Genomic DNA, 22,548 nt, shown 5'->3' on the forward strand with positions numbered 1-22,548 from the left:
CGTAATCTGGGCAGTTTCATGTTTTAAATTCATCAATCAGTACACACACCTCACAGAATTTCCCATTTTAGCAGAACAATTTGTTTTTTCTGGGAAGCTCATAATTTTCCCCTTCTGTTCTTTCAAAAAGAACGTACTAGTCTATTGAATTTTAATAAAATCAAAAGGATGTCCTCATTTCTTCCTCCAAAAAACTGTATCAGTAGACTCCTAACACTGTCAAGCTTGGGAAGAATGCATTATGTTCCCACTGTGATATGCGAACCTGCAATCAACAGCCTAAACACATATCTAATGACTGTTATTAAGCCAGGTTTGGTTTATCATGAACGTGTAATACATCAGCAGTATCAGAGATAGGATTTCAATCTGGTGTCTGTCTTTAGTGTTCATTGCTAAATGTCCCTCCTAGATTTAAACTCTCTGAGCACATCCCTATTTCGGCACAGTAGTACCTACTCAGGCTAAGGCTGTTAGTAGCTTGCTTCTAAGCAAACCAGGTAACACCAGTTAAACCAGCAAACCAGGTAAAACCAGGTACAACTGCAGGTGTGGAAGGCTGCGCATGGACAAGGACTTTCAAGTATGTTTGAAACACACACTTCCTAATTAAAGTATGTATCAATTTTAAGAGTCTACTTAGGGGATGAGAAGAGGTGCCCTTTCTTTTCTTTAGCAGCTGGAATTTGCTGAAACGTGGAGAGAGCTCAGCAGGCAGCGACATGACTAGCAAGCTGTAGGGCTGGAAGAGAGGGAAAACAGAGGCTGGCAGAAGCAAATAAATGAAGTAAGCCATAAACTTTACATCAAGAAAAAAAAAAGGAAAAAAAGATGTTAAACTCCTGAGTTACTTCAGTCAGATTAAAATCATTCTGTTTTCCACAAGGGATTCTGCTGTTCCATTCAAATATGATTATTGGATTTGGTTTCTGTTTGTTTTTTTATCGCACTATCATCTCAAGGAATTTTAAAAAAAAAACTCCCCATGGGAAATCTGCCTTTCACTTTGCAATATATCTGCCATTTATCAAAGGTCTGAGCCATCAGGATTTTTGACCTCATGCTCCCTTTAGTTTCATAAAAAGTGGTCTGGCTACTCTGGAGAAACAGCACCAAAACCTTACCACAAATGGACTTTTGCCCAGTTTGGATAGATAATTACATTTACCATTAGTGATACTGCTACAGATTTAAGTCAATGCTATTTATAGATCCCCTCAGCAAAGTTTATTGCCAACTAAACAAAACAGAAAACCAATTAAATAAAATATCTGCCAGAAGAATACATTTAGTGATCACAGGGCTCTATAAATCATATATGGTGAAACTGTATCGCAAAAAGTAATATTTTTTAAATTAAACAAAGCATCTGTACATCAAATACAGAAAAGTCCGGATCAGCTAAATTTTTTGTGTGTAGCGATTTCTGTAGATATGTGATAAACCTGCCTTTCTGAGAAGGTGCTGCTAAATAGTAAGTCTAGAAAAAAATGTGTGTATATTTATGTTTATTTTCGATAACAAAAATCTACATGTTTATGAGGGATCATGACATCAACTTACTGGACAAATAAGTGCCTGCATGGACTTAATATTTTTACAACAAACAAAAAAAAAGGAAATACTGGAACCATGAAACTACAGACATAGAACTAGTTGGCCAAAGTCCTGTTCACAACACTTTAGCAGTCTGCACACAGCATGAAGAGCAGCTCATGAATCAAAATCAATCGTGAATACAAGTCTCATTCTCCCTGTATTTCTCTTTTGGCTTTGATTTTTTTTTTTTTTTAAATCAGCTAGTACTAATGCACAACGGGAATTGTCCAGAAGGGGAAAAAAGAATATAGTTTTGCAAAGAAAGTTGTTTACCTAGCACAAAAAAAGCTCCAGGGATGACTATAAGGTCTCTTCTAAGGAAAAGCAGGGTTTTTAAAAGCTGTCATCAGTTGACTATTTTTCCCCAAATCAGAAAGGGTAGTGTATTTTTAGCAAATCTGTGAACATACATATTCAGCTTAACACAGTAAGAGGCTATTCTGTAAGCACACTACCTGTATATATTCTGATGCGCAACTTCACATTATTTATCAGTTACACAAACGTCAGTCAGTAGCCCTCACCAGCGTAAATGGTGCGCTGCACCACCCACCTGTCATGTCTTCAGTTTATGATATTTTAAGACTGGAAAGGAAATTAGTTCCACTTGCATGAGCCTTTGTTTGAAAGTAATAGTGCACAACAGATTTCTGTGGATAGGGGACAGAGAGCAGAAATACTAATTGTAGGAATTTGCTAACCTGATATACTCTTGATGTTACAAGGACTAGCTTTGCAAGATTTGCATCACTAGTGATGGTTTTAACTATGCATCCCACTGTCAAGAGAGGTCGGGAGCAGGCTTATTGTCTGTGTAATTTATAAATAATTAATTATTAGAGTACAAAATAAAAGTAATGAGGACACAATACAGGAAGCAATTTGCATACCTCCCTGCACAGTTCTCACTTGACAAAGCAAGGAAGTGCACAGTGATCTTCCCAGTTATTCAAGCTCACTTTACAATCAGTGCAACTATATACTCTGCTGTGCTATCAAACCCACCACTTCTCTAATTCGCAAAACTAACAGCATTACGAGAGGATACATCAGACTTCTACAGTACAGAAAAAAAAGGGGAGGAAAGAGGACCAATTTAATTTATAGCCTCCTTAGTTTCTTTCAAGACATCTCATGCAACCAAAAATTCACCTGCTCCTATTATTGCAGCACAGGAAGATTTAAAAGATGTAAATAAATGTTTTAAAGCTCCATGTGCACATCAACCTAACCTCTGCCCCTCTCAAATTTATTTATTGGCCCTTGATCCACACATATGAGTACTCCATCGTAGCACTTTCAATGAACTATTCGTGCAGGTGAACATCCCTCAGAGAAGCAGCTGCCCCCTCTGCTTTTATGGTTATTTGTCTCTCCATCACAGAGCTCAAAGTAGTAATCCTACTGCATATTTCTTCTTCACTTATTTTACTAGGTGAGGTGTTTAAGAGGATATGCGGTCATCTGGAGCTCATCACTGTCAAATTTTCAGCCACGCAGCTTTACAGGGTAAAGGAACTAGTTCAGCTCCTTGGTTTACAAAGTGCTGAGTACCTCCAATGAGGTGCCAAACGTGCGTGGTGACACTTTAAGATTGCTTAGCACCTCCTGAGGTTTGCAGGGCCTGATCCAATATGCTTGGGACAGAACAGCACTTCATGGTTAAAGCCTGTGCTTCTCAGGCAAGGCAAGATTTGCCACAGATTTAAGAATGTAGGGTAAGGCGCAAGGTTTGAGAAGCACTGGATCTTAGTGTTCCTCCAAACACTTAACCCAGAGTAAAATAAATAAATAAATAAATACATTCACACGTACATACATATCTATATAAACAAACAAACATTCAAGACTACTTTAAATATGTTTTGGATCAGGTACTTCTTTTCAATTGTTTTAATCTCACGTACTTAGAGGCAGTAAAATTCTCTCCAAACCCTTTAAGTCTACCCTGGTCCCATTGGGCTTAATGTATTTCTTCCACTTCTTTTAAAAAAAAAAAAAAGATTCTACACACTGTCTTTACAAATCATTTTTCTCTGGAAGCCTTTGTTAAAATCAGCTCTTCTACTGGAAGCGTGCAATAAAACAAAGCTAACAAGAAAAGAAGGTGTAAAAAATGCTGACAGTCATACTGTAAAACATCCAGCGCAAAAAGACTGTCTGCTCTCATTTGGGTTAAGGCAGCAAAGAGTTTTTCATTACCAGGTCACTCGTTCAAATCCAGTCTTGCTTGATGGTAATCACTTGATGGCAGGCAGAGTAAGCAACATAATTTTTTAAGTAACTTGGCAAAAGTATTTTCTATTGAATGTGTAAATGCTGTAGACTATGTCTGCAGGCATTCATGGCGACAGTATCATCCTGCAATACTGAATTAGCAGATAGTAACTAAGCAAACAAGAAAGAACTAAGAAGTTGCAGCAAAGACTGTAACCACTTTCATTTATTCTGACAGTTGCCACTTATCTTTGCTTTTGAAAAGACTACTTGGTAGTATTCTAGGAAGTCAACTGTAGCATACTGTGAAAAAATAATAACATTTTAGCAATACAAGCCCTCACTGCAGCATCTGTTATTAAATCTTTGCAGAGAGGCGAGGAGAGACCACTAGTCATAAATGTGGATTAGCAAGGTTCTACTATATTCGTTTTAGAGTGCAGAGTGCTTTGCATGAAAGCTGTTACTTGCCTTTTATGTCAAAAATGAACTTATGCCAACTTTTTAATACTGACTTCTTCAAGGAAGTAGTCCTAATAGCCTGCAAGCACTGTCCACAAAAACCAGCAGCAGTCTAACAGCAGAGAAGTAGAGGAAGGGCAGAATCAGAATAACTGATGCTGCTGATTTGCAGCATTTTCTTTTCACAGAAAATGGCCATCATCTTATGCTTCCTTCCTGAGCAAATAAAAAACTGACTTTGAAACTGTCAAGCTTTATGACGCTGACTCCGACTCTGACACCGACTCTGACACCTGATTATACAAGCGCATTAACACAAGCGCTCAGCATGCTCAAGGGAATCACTACATCCTCACCAGTGGAGCCTTAGCAGCTCCACATCCTGGGTGACTCCCTAGCAAAACGGGCAAAAAACAGGACTTGAGATCATACTGAAAGGATGATAATTCACATACTTACTTGTACAACACAAGCTCTCTGAACTGAGCCAAGTTTAAGTAAACTTTATGCTAAATTCACAAAGTTCAAGCAGAGTCGGAGCTTAGCTGAACTGTAGCAAAAACAGTCAAGAGTTTTCCAGAAACACTAAAATCCTCCAGGAGAAAGTTGATCTTGAGCCTTCATAACAATATTTTCCTGTCTCTGAAGTTACACAGACAGTGCAAGGTGCTATGTAATATTTACCTATGACACCCACTGTTATGATACAATGTTTCAGCGAAGGATAAATTAGAAGCAGCAAATCCCTGAAATTACCTGTGCAAACAGGCAACCATTAATGGGTCGATACATAAAGAAATGAAGACTAGCTGAAATTGAAAATTAGTTAAAAATAGATTATAGGTGCTCACCGTGAGAGCTGCTGTCTAAAATATATAATTAAATAATAAAGGCAAGGCACACGGCTTTAACTGCGAAAAGTTGTGAACGCTGATGCTCTAACGCAGTAACACTGGTCTCAGCGCGCGATTTTTATCCATGGATGAGGCTGTAAATATCTTCGGTGAGCTGCTGCTATTCCTTTGCGGGAATTCCCCCCTCCCCCCCTCCCCGCCACCGCTCCCGGCGGGGTGAAGCTCCGGGCCGTGCGGGGAGGGAGAGCGGGCCCCGGCCCTCCCCGCGCATCGCCCGCGCCGTGGCGGAGGCTCGGTGCCCGCCGGGCGGATTCTCCGCGGGGCCGCGCCGCTCACCCGCTCCCGCCGCTCACATCCACCTCAAACCCGGGCATGGACTTTATTTGATTTTGGTTTTGTTTGGGGGTTTTCTTTCCCCGGCGCTTGAGGAGGCAGAGCGCGGCGCGGGGAAAAGTAGCCGGGGATGACTGAATTGAGGAGAATCGATTAAGACTCGACAATTTAATCTGGGACCTTATGCGGGCCGGCGGAGATAATCCCCGCGCCGCAGCTCGCCCCTAGCCTCTCCTTTATCCGGAGACCTTCGCACAGCCCCGGGGGCACGCCGATCGCACACGGACACCGCCTCGCCGCTCCGGGATAAAGCCTTCCACCTCCTCTTCCTCCTCCTCCTTGCAACGCGGCGCACACCGCGCACCCGCCCCCTCTGCAAGATGCGCGCTCGCAAACTTTCCAAACTTCGGGGGAAGTGGCGGAAGGTGCGCGGGGCTGGCCCGACCCCGGTGGCGCTTCGCCTCCCGGCGGCACCTCACCGGCCGTCGGAGTACTGCTCGACCCGAGCGGAGCCCGCGGGCACCCCCGCGCCCCCGACGAGGCAGCGGGCGGCGGGAGCAGCGCGCCCCGTCCGCACCGAGCCCGGCGGAGCGCAGGCGGCAGCGGCAGGCTGCCCCCCGCAAGTTGGGGGAGTAAAGCAATGGTAAGCGCAGGGGTAAAGGCAGGGGTAAGGGCAGGGACCCCCCCACACCCCGCCCCTCGCACTCACGCTGCTGTTCTCGCCCGTCCAGTGCACCATCGCCTGGTTGTGAGACGCGTCCCCTTTGAGCACGAAAGAGGTGCTGATGAGGGAGACCTGCTCCCGGCCCGCCGCCGAGGATGCTCTCCTGGAGCGGCTGCCACCCGCCGCCGCCTCGCCGCCGCGCCGCGGCTCCGGCGGGCTGCGCGCCCCGCGGGTCAGGGCTCCAGGGCGCGGGCGGCCGCAGGGCTCCGCGCAGCGCAGCGCGGCGGCGGCGCCCAGCAGCAGCGGTGGCAGCAGCAGCAGCAGCAGCAGCGGCGGCGGCAGGCGGGCGGCCCCGCGCGGAGCGGCGGCGGCGGACACGCGTGGCCCGCCGTGCGCCATGGTGGCTCTCCGGCGTGGTAGTGACAGGCGGGGAGGTGGCGGGGAGGGAGACACCGCCGCGGAGGGCGGGGGCGGGGGAGGGTTGTAACCGGAGCGGGGCTCGCTCGGCAGCGGCGTGCGCGGGGCTCCGCGCCCAGCCGGGGCGGCGCCGCCATCTGCTGGCCCGCGCCGAAACGCCGGGCGGCGGCGGGCGGGGGGTGTGGGCTCGGCACAGACGGACGGACAGACGCGGGGTGACGGGCACAGCCGCCCGCGCCCCGGGTGGGCAGCGGCGGGGGACGGGTCTCTCCCGGTGAGACGGGAAGGAGCTGGCATCGGCAGAGCCCGCTGCGTGTGAAGTTTCCCGCGGAGCTCCGGGGAGAGGCGTTCCGAGGGCGCTCCGAGCAAAACTCACACAGCCCCTCAGGGCCGAGGGCCGCTGGGGGCCAGCGCGCCAGCCCTCCCCCTGCCGGCACAGGGGATGGCCCTGGTTTGACAGTGAGTCCCGGGAGGCTGCAGGAAAAAAGCCAGAAGGGGTCTGTTTGTCAGCAGCTGGAAGCCGAGGAGCGAATGGAGCAGGTGCAAAAATAACGATTCTTGTGATTAAGACGAGAAGTGCTTCCATGGAGAATGGGAGCCCTTCCTTTCCTTAGCCCCTCAGCTCCTCACAAGCAGCCGGCTGTCACCTGCATTGTCCAGAGCCGATCATTAATCCACTGTTGCCCACTGTGGGGACAGGTGACTTGTAACTTGTGACTGATCCATGGCAGCACCCGGAAATGCTCGGGGCAGTGTGGTCCCGGCCAGGAGGGCAATGACAGGGTCTGTGCCATGTGGCGTAACTCAAAACAGACAGCTGAAGGGGTGGGAGAAGATTTAGGCATCGTAGACTGGATGCTCTTCCCGCTCCACTGCAGCATGCTGTGTAACTGTGAATAAAATTGGTGCTTGTGAAGCGGTTCGATGCCATGAGATGGAGCAGGTTAGAATCATGGGGTAACTGAGGTCAGTGGGGACCTCCGGAGGATTCCTGGTCCAACTTGCTGCGCAGTCCAGGGCCAACTCTGAAGTTGAATCTAACTTCACAGTAAGATAAGCTTGCTCAGGCCTAAATGTCAGAAAACATACTTGAAAGACCACCGAGGGCAGTAATGACTGCAGCTACAGGCAGACACATTAGATGACACCTAGTAAGAGAAATCTGGGCTGGGGAAAACCAAGGTGAGTAAAGTTAGTAAACCAGCTTTAGTTGTAATCTGCCTTTACCCTAATGGCCTAGAAAATTAGGATTACAAAGGCTTTTCTAGGAAGATTAATAGAAAAAATAGTATCCGCTGGTTTAACTAAACTGTTTACAGGCCTGGGATGACTACCACAATGACCTAAAATAACCTGGTCATCCCAAATTCATGTAAAAATTACTTTCAGCAAGCTACATGATTACATATTAGCCGTACACCTTCAGTGTTAGGAAACCTATGGTAACCTACCCCATAACTACTGTTGTGGCTCAAACTATAAGGCAGCTTCAAATTCAGGATGACTCTCACCTTTCAAAAGGAATAAAGATTAAAAATAAAAATAACTAAATAAAATAATCCCATGTGCTTTTTCTGCAGCTTCCAATAAAGTCCTCTTTCAGAGTCCCAAGCGCAGCCCCACAGCCTCAAAATGGCTTTTGCACAGCCTTCCCTCTTGTTCCTCCCGTGCGGTGTCTGAATTAACAGAAGAAATTGCCCCTTCTCTGGGAATCTCCAGCTGCTGGTTGGGGAGATTCTGCCCCAAAAACTTTGCCAGCAGGAGCTCGGGCAGCCAGCAGGAACTCCAGCAGGCAGCACCACCTGGCCTAGGTCACCAGAAGCTGCCTCTGGGACTCTTGAAGGGGCTGCATATTAAATTCATTCCTCAAGCTGTTTACATCTTGTGTAAAAAGCAAGTTGACTGTTTTGAAATCTTGATTTCTGGAAACAACACTGAAAGCTCAGAAGGCCTAGGAGACGCTACAGGGAACTATCTAAAGGAAGTGAAACATGAGCGTGAGATGAGAATCATCTTTGCATGCAGTGTGTTTTCTCACAGTGTCTTATCATTCTGAAACACTACCCTTGTAAGAGGAAAAACACCTGGTTTTAAGTGGACAGAAAGTTAGTTTTCCAGATAAAACCCCCTTGAATCTTGCAAACTGGTCTCAGTGACAGCTGGTGGTCAAACACTTATTTGAATCATTGCTGTTTGGACATGTTCTTTAGGGTCACAGAAATTAGGCAGTGATTCAACTGCTCGCAGAAAACACACGAGCGGGAAATCATTTTTTTGCTGGGGTAACACTTGCATGTCGAGTGTGTCACGTTCCAACTTTTGCATCTCTGCACAAAAAGCAACAAAGGAAAAAATGCAATGCTGAATTGTTAAGAAAACACTGACCAACCACAACCCTATCAACCAACATGAAGGGGTGATTTGTCCATTTTTAGGAATTCAATAATTTTGATTCTGACATTGTGGCCTGTCTCCTTTGAAATAGTGATGATTTCTCAACACTTGTAGAATAACGTAAAAATACTCAGTATAGCTTGAAGGGCCTGAGTCCCTACATGTTAAAACTGGCATATAAAACCTTACACTTCATCTGAGTGAACACAGTTGGACTTCGTCATGCCTATCCATTTTGCATTCACCACTGTGTTCAACAGGTAGGGCTCCCAGTGAGCAGCAGCAAAGAGAAGAGATGATAACGTCCACATTCCTAAGAGTCATGCTCTTTATATCTGTCAGTAACTGACATTTCCCACAATGAGAAATGAAAAGAAAACCAAGCAGTAGTTCTTGAATGAATGAAGCCTGGTATCCTCCAGCCCTGCATCTTATGGTCACTTGCAAGGTCTGCTTGAATCTTTTCCCACTGTCAGAATTCTTTCCCGTGTATCTTCACAGGAGCCTAACAAATCCACTAATAAAGTCCTTCTTGTCTGCCCAATCTTGAAACTTGCCATTCATTTTCGTGACCTCCCCCTGTTTGCCAATTTTGTTGAAATTGTCTTACAGGTTCAGAAGATGTTGACCAAGGTGGATGGACAGATACACAGCCCAACTGATGAGTCACTGACAAAGAATAATTTCACAGGCCTTTTATTCGTAGGCAAGTCAATTAAAAATCTCACCTGAAGGACGCTAAAGCAGAGAGAAATGGATGTAAATCTTATTTATCTTTATGAATTGTAAGATTTGAGTACATGTGGATGAATCACTCAGCCTACCACTGCGCTTGTCACTAATTGAATCCCTTAGTATCAAGCTCCTAAGCAGTCAAGGATTAAATGGAAATCAAGGTAACTTCTCTCCTTTAGAGATTATCATAACCAAGACAGATGTATGAGCAATGCTAGGAAAATATTTGCACCATCCCTTGTCTCTGCAATAGACATTCTCAGGATAAATACAGAGAACTTCTGCCACTAAGTGAAAGGCTTTTACCTGGCCACTTCTTCAATAGCCATTGAAGCTCTTTTCACATCAACCAGATTAATACACACTTACTGAATCTTGCAATCTAATAAATAATGCATATTTAATATATCAGTAATTCACAATAATAAAATGTTGTAACTCTAGACTAGGGATATGGTAGCAACAGTACCTGAATTGCATTATATCACTACTGCGTATGTTTGATGACAGTATGAGTATCACGCAGATTGGATGAGAAGGCAGAGGTCTGCAAAACTGGAAAAGAAGTTTCATTATATAAGTCCCATTAATGTCATGCAAAGTCCTGTGGTTAAATCGCCTAAGAGGTAAAAACATGTATTTGTTTTATCCAAAGTTAGGGGATCACATCACAGATCAGGGTCCAGTTGTGTTAGGTAGCTACTGTACAAAAAGAGAAAACAAAGGTTGATCCAGCTTCATGGAAATGTTTAGTTATGCAAAGGACAATCAAAATAACATAATTCTAGTCCAAAGCATGACTGGAATATTTAATTACTTCTTATTCTGTTATGTTTATTCCAGCTGAAATGCAAACAGAACAGAACGGAATCACTACTGATTTTTCTAGGTTTGTTAACATCAAGTATGTTAATAAAGGAGGAAGCTAATTTACAGACCAGTGTGTATAATTTTGTCTAGAAAGCCCAAGTGAGCTAAGCAGTATAAGAGACCAACTCTGAAGAGCAAAGCGCTTTCCCAGTTTCAAAGCCTCTTTAACTGGAGCTTCTTAAAGGTTGCCAAAAAGCTAGTTTAGACTGAGTTTAAGGATTCCTAAAACAAAGAGGCTTCCCTAAATTTCTGTCACCTTTTATGTTTCCTATAAACTCTGGCTCAGCAAATACGCACAGGCAGACAAAAAGACAAATAACCTAGTGTCAGACACCTCTGAGCTCCTCTAGTCCCAAAACAGAAATAGAAAAAGCTTGAAAAAGAATTAGTGAATTAGTGCGTTGTAAATCCAAAGCAAGTTTCTTTCTGCTAATGGCAGAATTATTAGTGCTATACTAATAAAGTCTACGCACATTTTTATTGACTGTCAGATTAGATTAAGATTAAAAAGTCTTCAATTAACCCACTTTATTTTTACCGTGTTCATTTCTGATCAAACACAAGTATTACAGAAAGCCGCATGTTCTGCTTGAGCAGAAACCAAGATACAATAATAATACTTCTTTTGCTACTGGACGTAAGAAGTACTCTTGCAAATAAAAATATTGATAACTGTTTGTTATATGTTCATACTCACAGCTTTCTTAAATTGATAATGCAAGATAACCACAGATGCACAACATGGTAGAAAATCAAAAAAGAATTACCTGTTTAAGCATGCTCCTTATAGATTGTTTACATCTTTTAAAGGTTGATTTAAATTAATGTATCAGGATGCATTTAGGATACCTTGTTCTATTAATTAGATGCAAACCGATTACTATTTACATTGTGTTTGTGTTACTAACATCATTAAGAACACAGTGACCTGCAGGGTTTTAGACAAAATGCTCATGCATGAAAACAATTTAATCTCACACGTCTTATCAAAATGCTTGACTCCAAAATAGCCTTATTACTCACTCTGACCACATTCTAAGCTAACAAATTAATAAATGGCAAAGCTTTATTGCCTTATTACCCAATTAACAAAAAGCAAATACTGTCTTCTGTGTTAAATGCAAATTATTATACACAATGCCATACCCTGATTTCCCTTATGCCAAACAGCAGTTTTTTATTTAGCTAGGCCGCTCGGGATCCAAAATAATTTCTGTTTGTATTACTACAATTACCAAAAAAAAAAATCTTTCTATTCAATAAATCTAGGTGTCTTAACACTTTTCTCAATAGTTGTTCCATTTGAGAGAATAAACAATCAAGCAGATGTCAGATTGTTTTGTTCACATTAATTCACTGATACACTGCTGTCAGCAGCTAGCCCAGATGCCCACAGAAGAAAGCCTAATTAATAGGAAGCAACACTTGTCAGTAGAAAAACAAAACTCTACTTCTGTGGGCAGTTCTGAAGTCGAAAAAGTGAGTAGCTGCCTTTGTTCCATGAAAGACTGACTAAGCTACAAAGTACACGTTCAATTACCCTATTCAAATTTGAACAACATAAAAAAGAGTGGATTTCAGCATAATGTATTATCTATGATTATTAAGGAGTGCTGTGTTCAGGTATGAGTATTCTAACTGACATATTAGAAAAAATCTGGAAGAGCTGTAAATGATTTGAGGGAAAACTAAATAGCTTCTAATCAATATCAATATCAAGTTAGCAAACAGCATGTATGCAGAGAAAACTGATGCAACAACCCACCTTTATATAGGCCAGTAGCCCATAAACAAGAAGTCACTGAGGTTGTCTAGAAACCTCATCCTTTGAGCATCTCCAGCTCTCATTTAATTCAATGAAAGTAACTGAACAGCTCAGCACCTTGCAGGATTTTTACTAGTAAGTAGGTAAATATACAGTATATTTTTCTCTAGTTCTAGCTCGTAAAATGAAAGAGGAAAAAAGTTGTAAAATTACTGTCACTCATAAAACAGGCTGACAAGAAATACAAGCTGCCTTGAGCCTCTAAGTTTTATCTTCTATCAATCAGATAAAAAAAAATAAACTAACCTGTATAAATTTGTTATGCCACAAAGTCTGAAACAGGGGCTTAGTCTGAAATAGAAAGCATATGGTGAAGCATAATGTTGTGGTGGCTATTATAAGATTATCTGCCTTCAGCCTTCATAATTTCTCACCAACAATCAATGGGGAGAGTTCTGAAAACATGAGAGAGTTGGCTTAATTGTCTACACCTTAGGAGTTTACCACAAAACAAGAAGAGCTTTTTCTTTTATGTGGCTGGCTAGACTAGGGGAGTTTGTTTTTCACAGAATAGCTTTGCATTCGTGCTTTTTCTGTCCTAAAATTGCATGAAGCTAATTTGAGAAAATATGGAAAGCTGGGAAAGGTTTGGGTATTTACGTAAGTAAAATGTGGTGTGAAGGATCTAATTCTCAGGTTTACATTCAGCTTCATATAGGTATGGATATGCAGTTCCTTTTATTTTAAATACTGTTAGTGTCTTACCAACCACTTACATTGTGATCTAATCTTACCAGTATTTTTATCAGTGTCATTTATTAATCAGTTTGCTAATATAGTTGCAGTTCTGAGAAAATGGTATCAGAAAAATAAATAAATGTTAAGCTCAACTAAAACCAATCCATTCTAAATTAGTCTTTTGGTCTTTTGCAACAGATCCCTGAAGGCACCATTTTTCTAATAGGAGATCTTCCCATCTGGTAAACGTTTAGTGGGAAGTCAGTATGACATGTTTACAGCTACCTCAGTCCTCTCAAACTCTTCATGGAAAAAGCTTAGTGAGGAATGCAGATGGGAGAAGGCTCCAATTTATGGTTAATACGTTTTGACCAACAGAGCAAATCCTTTCTATTGCAAACATAAAAGCTTAAGTTGGTGTGGGACTGGGTACTGTGTGGTTGGGTGCCTATTTGAAGGGGTGGGGGAGGATTTTGCTGTAAGTTTTCCAGTGAGTTTGCTAAATTTTTTCTCATGGCCAAGGTCTGCAGATATAGCAGTGTCTGGTTCAAAGCCAAACCAACAAAAATGAGAGATTTTTGTATAGAAGACATACTTAACTAAAACATCATAGAAGACCACACTGTTTTCAATATGTGTAATAGATTTACCTAAAGTAACAACCTTCAGGAATAGATGCTTTAAATAATTAACAGAATAGTACAGGAATTTGGTTTAGGTAGTATTTTTTTCTGAGTCGGCTTATTCTTTTTTATGTAATTTTTTTTTCCGTGTTTGTTTGCAATATAGATTTGCATGGTCTTGATGAATGGATAAAGATAACTCTTCCTCCCCTTTCCCCAAAAAAGAAAGTTACTGAAAGCAATGTAGCACTGTGAAAAATGTGTACTGTGTGATGCCAGGGAACCTGACTATCACACATTCTAGAGAAGCCCATTTTCAAAAAAAGCTGTATGGGTAATAGTGAAAATTAAAGTAACAGAAACATAAAAGACAACTGGCACCAATTCTTCTCCTACAAGCTATTGTTCCTGAAAAATGGAACAGCTGAAGGCAGATGTTTTGTGTAAGTAAAAGGCTGGAGGGCACTGGAATCACAAGCTGGAGAAATACAAAGGACTTCACAGTTTCCAAGGTTCCCTTTATCAATTGTATTTCTACATTTAAACATTAATTTATTTTAAATAATTCTTGCTCTGCATTTGAGCGAGTAAAACAAAAAAAAGCCCCATATTTTGTAATATTTTTAAGTCTTGTTTTATGCACCAAGCCAGATTACTTACATCAAGACAATGTACTACTTTTCCCAAAGAAAAGGTACTTTTTAGTATTGTCATATGAATATAGGATGACCTAACTAACTTGAAAAAGACCAAACTGGTGGATAAATATCAAACTGTTTTGAACAGCCCTCTACAAATTCCATTATCAGTACCTCTTACAAACACACAGGATGAAAAAATATCCAAAAGAAAAGCATTTCTCTTTTTTTCTTTCCTATGCAATATTTTCTCACCAATTCCAAACAATCACAGCCTACCCTGAAGTTCCCTTTGATCCAGAGTCTTGAAAGACCCTAAATCTGTAAAGATGCAGGTAGGCATTTTCAGTGCTCTTGGCCCCCAACTTCTACAAAGATCAATGGGAGCTAAGAGCCCAAATGCTTTAGAAAATGAATTTGCCTTTAGAAATCTGGCATGAGCGGCTGTTTCAATTTTCTTTGGGATTATCAAAAAGCAGGGAAGTTTTTTTCCATATGCCTGCTATATCATTCATTGGAAACTGGGAATAAGTACTGTGTGAGAGGTAAATAAGAGCAAATGTGTATCCGTAGGAAACAATGTATAAAGCTTATACAGCAGCTTATAGATTCAGAATATTTTTCTTAGAGCTTCATCTGTTGGACTCAGGAGACTGCATAAAAATCTCAGTGTTGGCATTTAGGAAGTGTGATTGATAGTCCTCACGTTTTCAAAAAGCAAAAACAGTGAATAAATTAATTCTCTAGACTCAGGATATTGGAAGACAAAGAAAGTGGAGTCAAGAACTTCATTTTAATGTCACATTCTTTAAGACATTCTCATGATTTTTCAACTTTTGTGCTTTTCTTTTGCAGTGCTGTGGCAGAAAGGTCTAGCATGATTTTCTCACCATCTTCTCCTGCCTGACTAAACTTACAAAAGCTTTTAGTGTTATTACATTACAGGACCTGAGCTGATTTCTTCTGGTTTTGAAATGATACTTGGGAAATAATTTTTAAGAAAAAAGGATCTTAAACCAGGACACTAGGATTTTTATTTTTTTTCTATCTATAGTTGGTAATTCTGTATCCCTGATCTACAGAAGGTGGAACAAGAAATCTGGGAAAAACAGATGTTAGAAACACCTAAAACACCAAATCTGCTTAGGACTCATGAAAGAGCATATGGGATCTGAATTTGCATCACCTAAACTGTAAAAACTGACAAAGAAACAGAGGCTGACTTTTACATATATTTTAGTGACAAACCTACTGCTAAATTCCCATACTTCACTCTAATTTCACATATGATTCAGAGTGTAGCAGCCAGAAAAGTAGTACATTTATCCACCAAAATACTTAAAATAAATACAACTGGGGGTGGGTGGGTGTGGGGGGATCAATCAAATAGAATGATCAGATCTTTTATCCCAAGACAACTTGCTCAAGAAAAATACAGTAAGGCTGCAGATTTGTTTCTGCTATTGTAAAGATTCTACAATTTTAGTCTGCTGTAATCATATAAATCCATCCATCAATAAACATAACTACTCTAACTCTTATTAAAGAAAAGCCATTAAAAATACCTGAATGGTAGAGCAAAGATAGCAGTCTGAAAAAAAAACATACCGTCCATAGCTATTTTTATAAGACCTAAACCTCCTACAGCATATTGTTAAAAATTACTTTTTCCCATGAATTTTAAAACTGTTTCATGTGGCAAAAATAATCACCCTTTGTGCCTATAGTGCAGTGTTTATGTGTTTTCCCTTGTTCAGCTTTCAACCCAGGAATAAATCATTGTTCCTGCAATTTTCCAGCAGTGCTCTTGTAGTTTTAGCTTGCTAGAACTGCATCACAGGACACAAATCTTCTGTTTTAGGAAGAAAAAAAAAAAAAAAGAAGACTTCTCATGGGGTCTCTGGTGTCAGCAGAAAAAAATATTAGTGAAGATATTCAGTTGTAGCTGGCTTGATATAGAATTTTTCTCATCCTCAGTTTATTTCTACCACTCAATTTTCAAAGAACCTTCATTTTCTAGGTTTTCCACCTTAGCTGTATTAGTAGTTATTCCTACGGATATGAGTATTACTGTGAATAGGGTGCATACTTAATCTTTTTTCATATTGGCTGAGTCTCCCTCCATCTCCACAACCAGCCTAATTCTGCATAAAGCTGTGGAAGCACGTGGCCCCTGAACTTCATTAGTCACTACAGCAACATTCGATACACTGCTTATCACTGTTGGGTTGTAAATTATAGAAAATACGTTGAATACATTACTGACTTTGCAATGACAAAAAAGACCAATAAAAGAAGGTCCTATGCCAAGGCTCACAAATCAGCAGAGACCTTGAGCACATGTTTAACTTCAGTCATGCAAGTGGACGCACTGATTTCACTAGGAATCATCCTTTGCAACTCTTGAAACATTTTTGTGCATTTTTAAAAAGTGAAATATGGAGAAAATCCCAACTCCGTGTCCATTGCATTCACTAAGCATTAGCATTTCAAAGGAGAAGGATTGACTTCATAGTAGTATTTCTCATACTAATGATGCCCCAATGTAAGCTATCTAATTTGTCATCTGGGCTTTTTATTTCCAGTTTACCCTAAAGTCTTATTCATACTGTGACCCCTAACCTAGGTTGGAAACCCATTTGCAGCACAGTTAAAAGGAGTAGCCATTTAGTAATCTGAGGTTTGTAGGTGTTGCAGGGCTGAAACCTTAGAGATACTTGGATTCCAGGAATACTATTAGGTCAACAGACCAGCCAAATTAAAGGGTATTTCTGTGCGTGGGTTATACAGAGGATGCTAATCTAGGAGAGCTCATGCAATGCCACAGCAATACAGCTGCTAGTTCTGGTCACCAAACACCTACCAGAGAATAAAAGTAGCCTCTAGCCATTCACCGGTGACATATACACCAAATTTAATCATGTCTTAACAGCTACTGCCATTCACTTATTTCTTCTCCTATTATAAATGTTGGTTTTGAACCTTAGATAGACTTACTACCACGCAAGCCAAGCCTACAGTGATCTTTTTAAGCGGATGTATGCCTTAAATGAGCTCAAATGTAAGAAAATGTGACTCCATTAGAGCCACAATGCAAATGACATACGTTTCCTAACAGTTTTGTTTTGACTCAGTTCCATTATTTCTAGTTAGTTAGATATCCTTTCAATCTCTCCAAAAAGTTTAATTCTTTCCCTTCGTGATATTTATTCACTTTGAATAGTTCTGCCAGTATTCCCCATCATTATCTTCAACTATGGCTTCCTCAAGTTTTACACATTAAGCCAGATTCACATCTCCTGTTAAAAGAGATAATCAAACTAGCTCTAAATAAGTTCAGTTGTGCTTTCCTCGGCTATGTTACCAAGGTTGCTGTGCTTAGGCTAACTGACACAGCTGAAACTCTACCAGTAACTGCACTAACTCCTTCCTGAATCACTTGTCTTACTGGACACCAGGAAGAGATTCACACCCACACTTGCTTTTTCCTTAGGGAGGTCCCTGGAGGGGAAGGCAGGATCCAACTTCTCTTCATAAAAGGTTTATTGATTGTGAATGTTCCATATCACTTCTGATCTTCTTATCTCCTCCTTGACCTCCAGAAGATACATATTAGGCATCTGTGCATCCTGTACTACAAGAGGACCTTGCTTTTCAGCAACAGAGATTTCATGAGGGTCTGTACAATTTCCAGGGAATATTATCGCATGTGTGACTGATTCTTTTCACAAATACACTTTACCAAATTCCTATTTCATTCTGAACTAACATCTTCAAAATACAATGCAACAAGCAGTGTTCAAAGTAGATTTTCTTACAAAAACTGAGATTATTAAAACCAAACTTTGCATTTTGCCGGATTTTGCCATGAAGATTATAAACTATGCATTTATAACTTCACTGAAATCAGTAGAGTAACATACCACTTACTCCTGTAGTTATTTTGATCCTGTAATTTTGAGTGTTAAAAAAAATAAGACCCTACAATAAACAAAAAAACATAATAACAAAAAAAAATGCAGAAGGCAAGTGAAAATGTTTAAGCTTGTCCCTTAAAACAAACAAAGAAGAAAGGCGATATTTACAAAGATTTTATTGGGGAGCTCATGTATGTGAACTACAATCTAATGAAATATTCCCAACAGATGACCCACTAATGACAAGAAGATGAGGAGACTGTCATTGACTTCAGAGGTAGCAAGATGAGGCTTTTTAGATAATCATGTACCAGTCAACTGAGACAGGGACTGACTCTGCAGGTAATCAAATACCTCCTACAAGCTGCTGTTCTGATGAGCATGGCTAGACCACATCAACTTCCATGCAATAAGCATGCTTTACACTTCTTGGAATAGCATCTCCTTCTTTTATATATGTGTGCATGTCTCGCAAGTGTTTGCATAGGGAATCCTTGGACAATAATACTTTAGAAGAGCTTTTGTTGGCTACATTCATTTTCCAAACATGTGCAGGTGTGAGAGGCAGAAAGGTTTGGGTTTTAAAGCCAAAACATTCCTCATTTGCACACCTGCACTTCTGGCTAAAGATGAGAATGTTGACAGCCTGTATGTGGTACTGCTGTATGATTAACATTAATATTTAACATTTACTAATCCTGCGCATTGACTAAACTAATCAAAACTAAATAGGGTGTGGCACTATCCAATTGGCTAAAAATAGAGCAAATTACATTAAATTCTTACCCCTTTTGAAGTCAACAGAGTCAATTGTTCCAAACACCACATGTGTTGAGAAGCCTAGGCTTCATTATAGACCAGTACAGAAAAGGCATTCACCTGCCATGTTGTCTGAACATCCTTCCTTCCAAATCCTCACGGAACCATGTTGGCTGAGATACTTAAAAACGGTCTTCTCCTCAATCAAAATTTCAACACAGCATCTGCTGTTTTACTGTATTCAACAGCAGCCTGATCATCAATGCACACCAAATCTGTAAAACCCCAACAGGATTCCCCTGTGATACGCATGTGATATACTAATTCGCTCAGGATGCTTTGTCATGTGGCTGAACTGTGGTGATAAGCTTTCTTTTTAGAGCACTTATTCTTGCTAAAGAAACCTGTGAACACTTGTCTAGTTCTAGAAAAGTACTGGGAACAACTTTCTTCGTGATTGTTCCATAGGAAAACTGAAATTGCCTCTGCTATTTTTACTATGTATTTCTCAAATAACTATCAGTAAGCACTCCATTGTCAGAACACTTTAGACTAAACACATTCAAACTAGAATTAACCAGCTATGAATGTTCCCCCCCAGGTTGTATTCCCATGGATTTCTTGAAGATGTGTTCCCCTTTTCAAGGCAGGATTTTCTTCCAGGCTTAATATGGAGGATTCATACATTTGTGATTGGCTGCTAGATATCCAGCATTATCAGCCAAAATAGTAGCTACTAGTAGCTATCAGGCCAATGTGCAAATATTTGTGTGTAAAATAGCTTAGACAGAAATATGGCACCTGAGCAGTTTTGCCAATTACCTGAGTTTCCATGTCTACAGAGGTTTATTTTAAATCAAAACACCACAAGTGGGAATTTAGCCCTAGGCTGCATGGATGCCATACATCCAGAGCAAAAGCACTCAGTAACACCTTTGGCTCAGCTCTTCCTTGGCCCCTTTTCAACCAGATATTTCTTTTACTCCTTTCAAGCTTCAGTCCTTCACGTACATGTTAGTTTCCTGGCCCATTTGCATAGAGTTTCTCAAAGCTTTTCTATGCTTTAAGCTTATATTGTCACTTAGTTTTCCAGTCACTCTGCTTGCCAGTTTCTTTACCCTCCATTACCTTGTCTGATAGAATTTAGATTGCCGTTCCAGTATCTACTTCAACGAACCATTTAAAAGTCATTCTTAAGTACTCTTGTATTATTTCTATAGCAACTTCCATTTATTATTCTCAAAACCCCTTACATGTTGTACATACAGGTCTAAGATAACACCTTACATTAAGACACTATAAACAATTATAAGGAGAAAAAGTATATCTTAGGTAAAAGTTTGTTAGGAGTGGAATATTTTGTAGCTTTTCTTAAGCAGACTATGCATCTATCAATAATAACGTTTTATCACATCCTGGATACAAAAGAGTTCCTGTGCATAAAACCATGCATACAACACTATGATAGGGAGGGCTTGTTATTAACCTTAGAGTGTATTTGGTGTTTTTATTTAGTGTGTTTATTTATCATTTTTTATTACTGTAGCAGCAGAGACTTTTTAGTCTTCACTTGAACACGGGTCTGAGGCACCAGAAAATACTGTCTCAGTTTTAACACTTTCTTACCTTAGTGCATAGTAGTATCTGAACCAAAGGTTTGATTCTGCCTATTGAAAACACACAAGGACTATTGCTTCCACACATTTCAGTACTATACGTCTCCAGGTTAGACTTGGACCTATGTGTACTTTTAGTGCTATTGTGACTACCTCTAGTTTTCACAGTTCACTGCTCTGCTCCATTTCCCTTGTCATAGCCCCCTGTTACCTTTAATTTACATGGTAAGCTCTTATAAACTAAGATTATCTTTTCTATCAAGTTTGTATGCTGCTTGACAAAATGGGCCACAGATCTCCAATCTCCCATCACATTAAATGCTTCACCATTGATTTCTAAAACAAGATGAGAAGAGGAAAAATAATGCAAGCAAAGTAATGTAGAAGTGGAAGACCCTGAAAGGGGAGCAGATAACGAAGGAAGAACATGGCACTCCATGCACGGGGAAGCAGTAGGAGGAAGAGCCAGATAAACAAAGCAATGGAGAAGGAGAGACTACTGGCATGTAGAAGGCGTGAAGCACCTTTGCGTACTTAACATGGGGATCAAGAGTTACACCAAGCAAGCAGCCAGCAGTAGCTGTTTGTGAGGCTCAGAAATGAAAGGTCTAAAGTAAGTACTGGTCAACGAAGTATCTGCTCCACAGCCAGTCATATCCAGTGAAGAGAACATGGCCATTGGTGAGCTCTGAAACCCTTTTAGACTAGGAAAGGGTGCATTAGAAGAGATCAAAGGGGTAAGGTCTTCCTGGATGAACTGCACAGCACACTGTAATGCAAATGCCCTGTAAAGACCTTGTAAATGTCATGACAAGGTACTGAAACATTCTTTTTCCCTAGAATGGCCACATTTTATAGCAAAGAAATTGCTAAAATAGGTGCAAAGACAGTTTTCACTGTTGTACATATATATGGTGTGCCTGCTCTTTAAATGCTGTGTGGAGTGCTGATCTTCCCATCTCAGAAAGAATGTAACAGAACCCGGAGAAGGAAATGTGCAACAATGATGACTGGAAGTTATGAGCAACATCTATATGAGAAGAGGCTAGTCAGACTCTTGAGCTTGGATGAATGATGACTGAAGAGGAGCACAGTATAGTTCTATGAAATAATTGGTAGGGAGAAAGTAGCTCGTGAATCAAGCAGTTCTAAACCACACAAAATGAAACACTTTTTAACATAATTAAATTCCACATGAGATGTTGTGGAAGCCAGAAGTAAAAGAGGCATTAGAGAGAGGTAATAGCACATGAAGGCTTTTGAGCATCATGGTACAGATGAAACATCCAGGTCTGAAAGTCCCCGAGTTGCCATTTACGGAAAGGTTGGATGGCACCAGGGAAAGATTATTCAGTATTTGCCCTGTTTCTTTTATTTTTCCCCAAACATCTGTTACTGGATATTGAGAGACAGTGTTCTATTTATATCTCCTTGCTCTATCACCGTTTTAACTTTTTAAATGCAAAGTAGCTTAACTATAAAAGCAGAGAGCAGCAGCAAGCACAGCTTTCTATCTCTATGAAGCTACACTCAGATATGGAGTAATAACAACAAAGTAACAACACAGGCATGTGCAATTCAATTATTTACATGTCATTTTCCACTGCTTTCAGGCGACATTATCAAACTAGCCAGACAACTACCAGAATTATGTCCTATTCCCATTACTTTCATGAAAAAGAATTCACTTTCGCAAGACATTACCCAAGTCAGCCACATGAACATCTGGGTCACAAGAAACTTGGTGCAAAAGCACCAAGGTTACTTAAAGTCTCCCTCTTATTGGATATGTTGCTTCAGGGAGGGACATGGTGCAGCATTACTGAGTTGCAAGAATTCATCATCTAGTCACAGAGGGATTTAGGGAAATGAAATGATTCAGTGTCTCAGAAATTGTGAGGGTAAACTGGAGTATGTGTCCTGGACAAATAGGATTAAAGACATAAT

The 22,548-nt window shown here is 40.8% G+C and overlaps 1 protein-coding gene across 9 annotated transcripts in view; it reads right to left on the reverse strand.

Annotated features, from left to right (window-relative positions):
- SORCS2 (sortilin related VPS10 domain containing receptor 2) overlaps positions 1-6,534 on the reverse strand; it is a 575,679-nt gene extending 569,145 nt beyond the window's left edge. For all 9 annotated transcript variants that reach the window (XM_074587510.1, XM_074587509.1, XM_074587507.1 and 6 more), the window contains exon 1: positions 6,175-6,534. In XM_074587510.1, coding sequence (XP_074443611.1) covers positions 6,175-6,528 — 354 coding nt within the window. In that variant the 5' untranslated portion in view covers positions 6,529-6,534. The remainder of the gene's footprint in view (positions 1-6,174) is intronic.
- Between the last annotated feature and the right edge of the window lie 16,014 nt (positions 6,535-22,548).

Source organism: Larus michahellis, chromosome 5, assembly GCF_964199755.1.
Source record: "Larus michahellis chromosome 5, bLarMic1.1, whole genome shotgun sequence".
Classification (NCBI taxonomy): Eukaryota; Metazoa; Chordata; class Aves; order Charadriiformes; family Laridae; genus Larus; species Larus michahellis.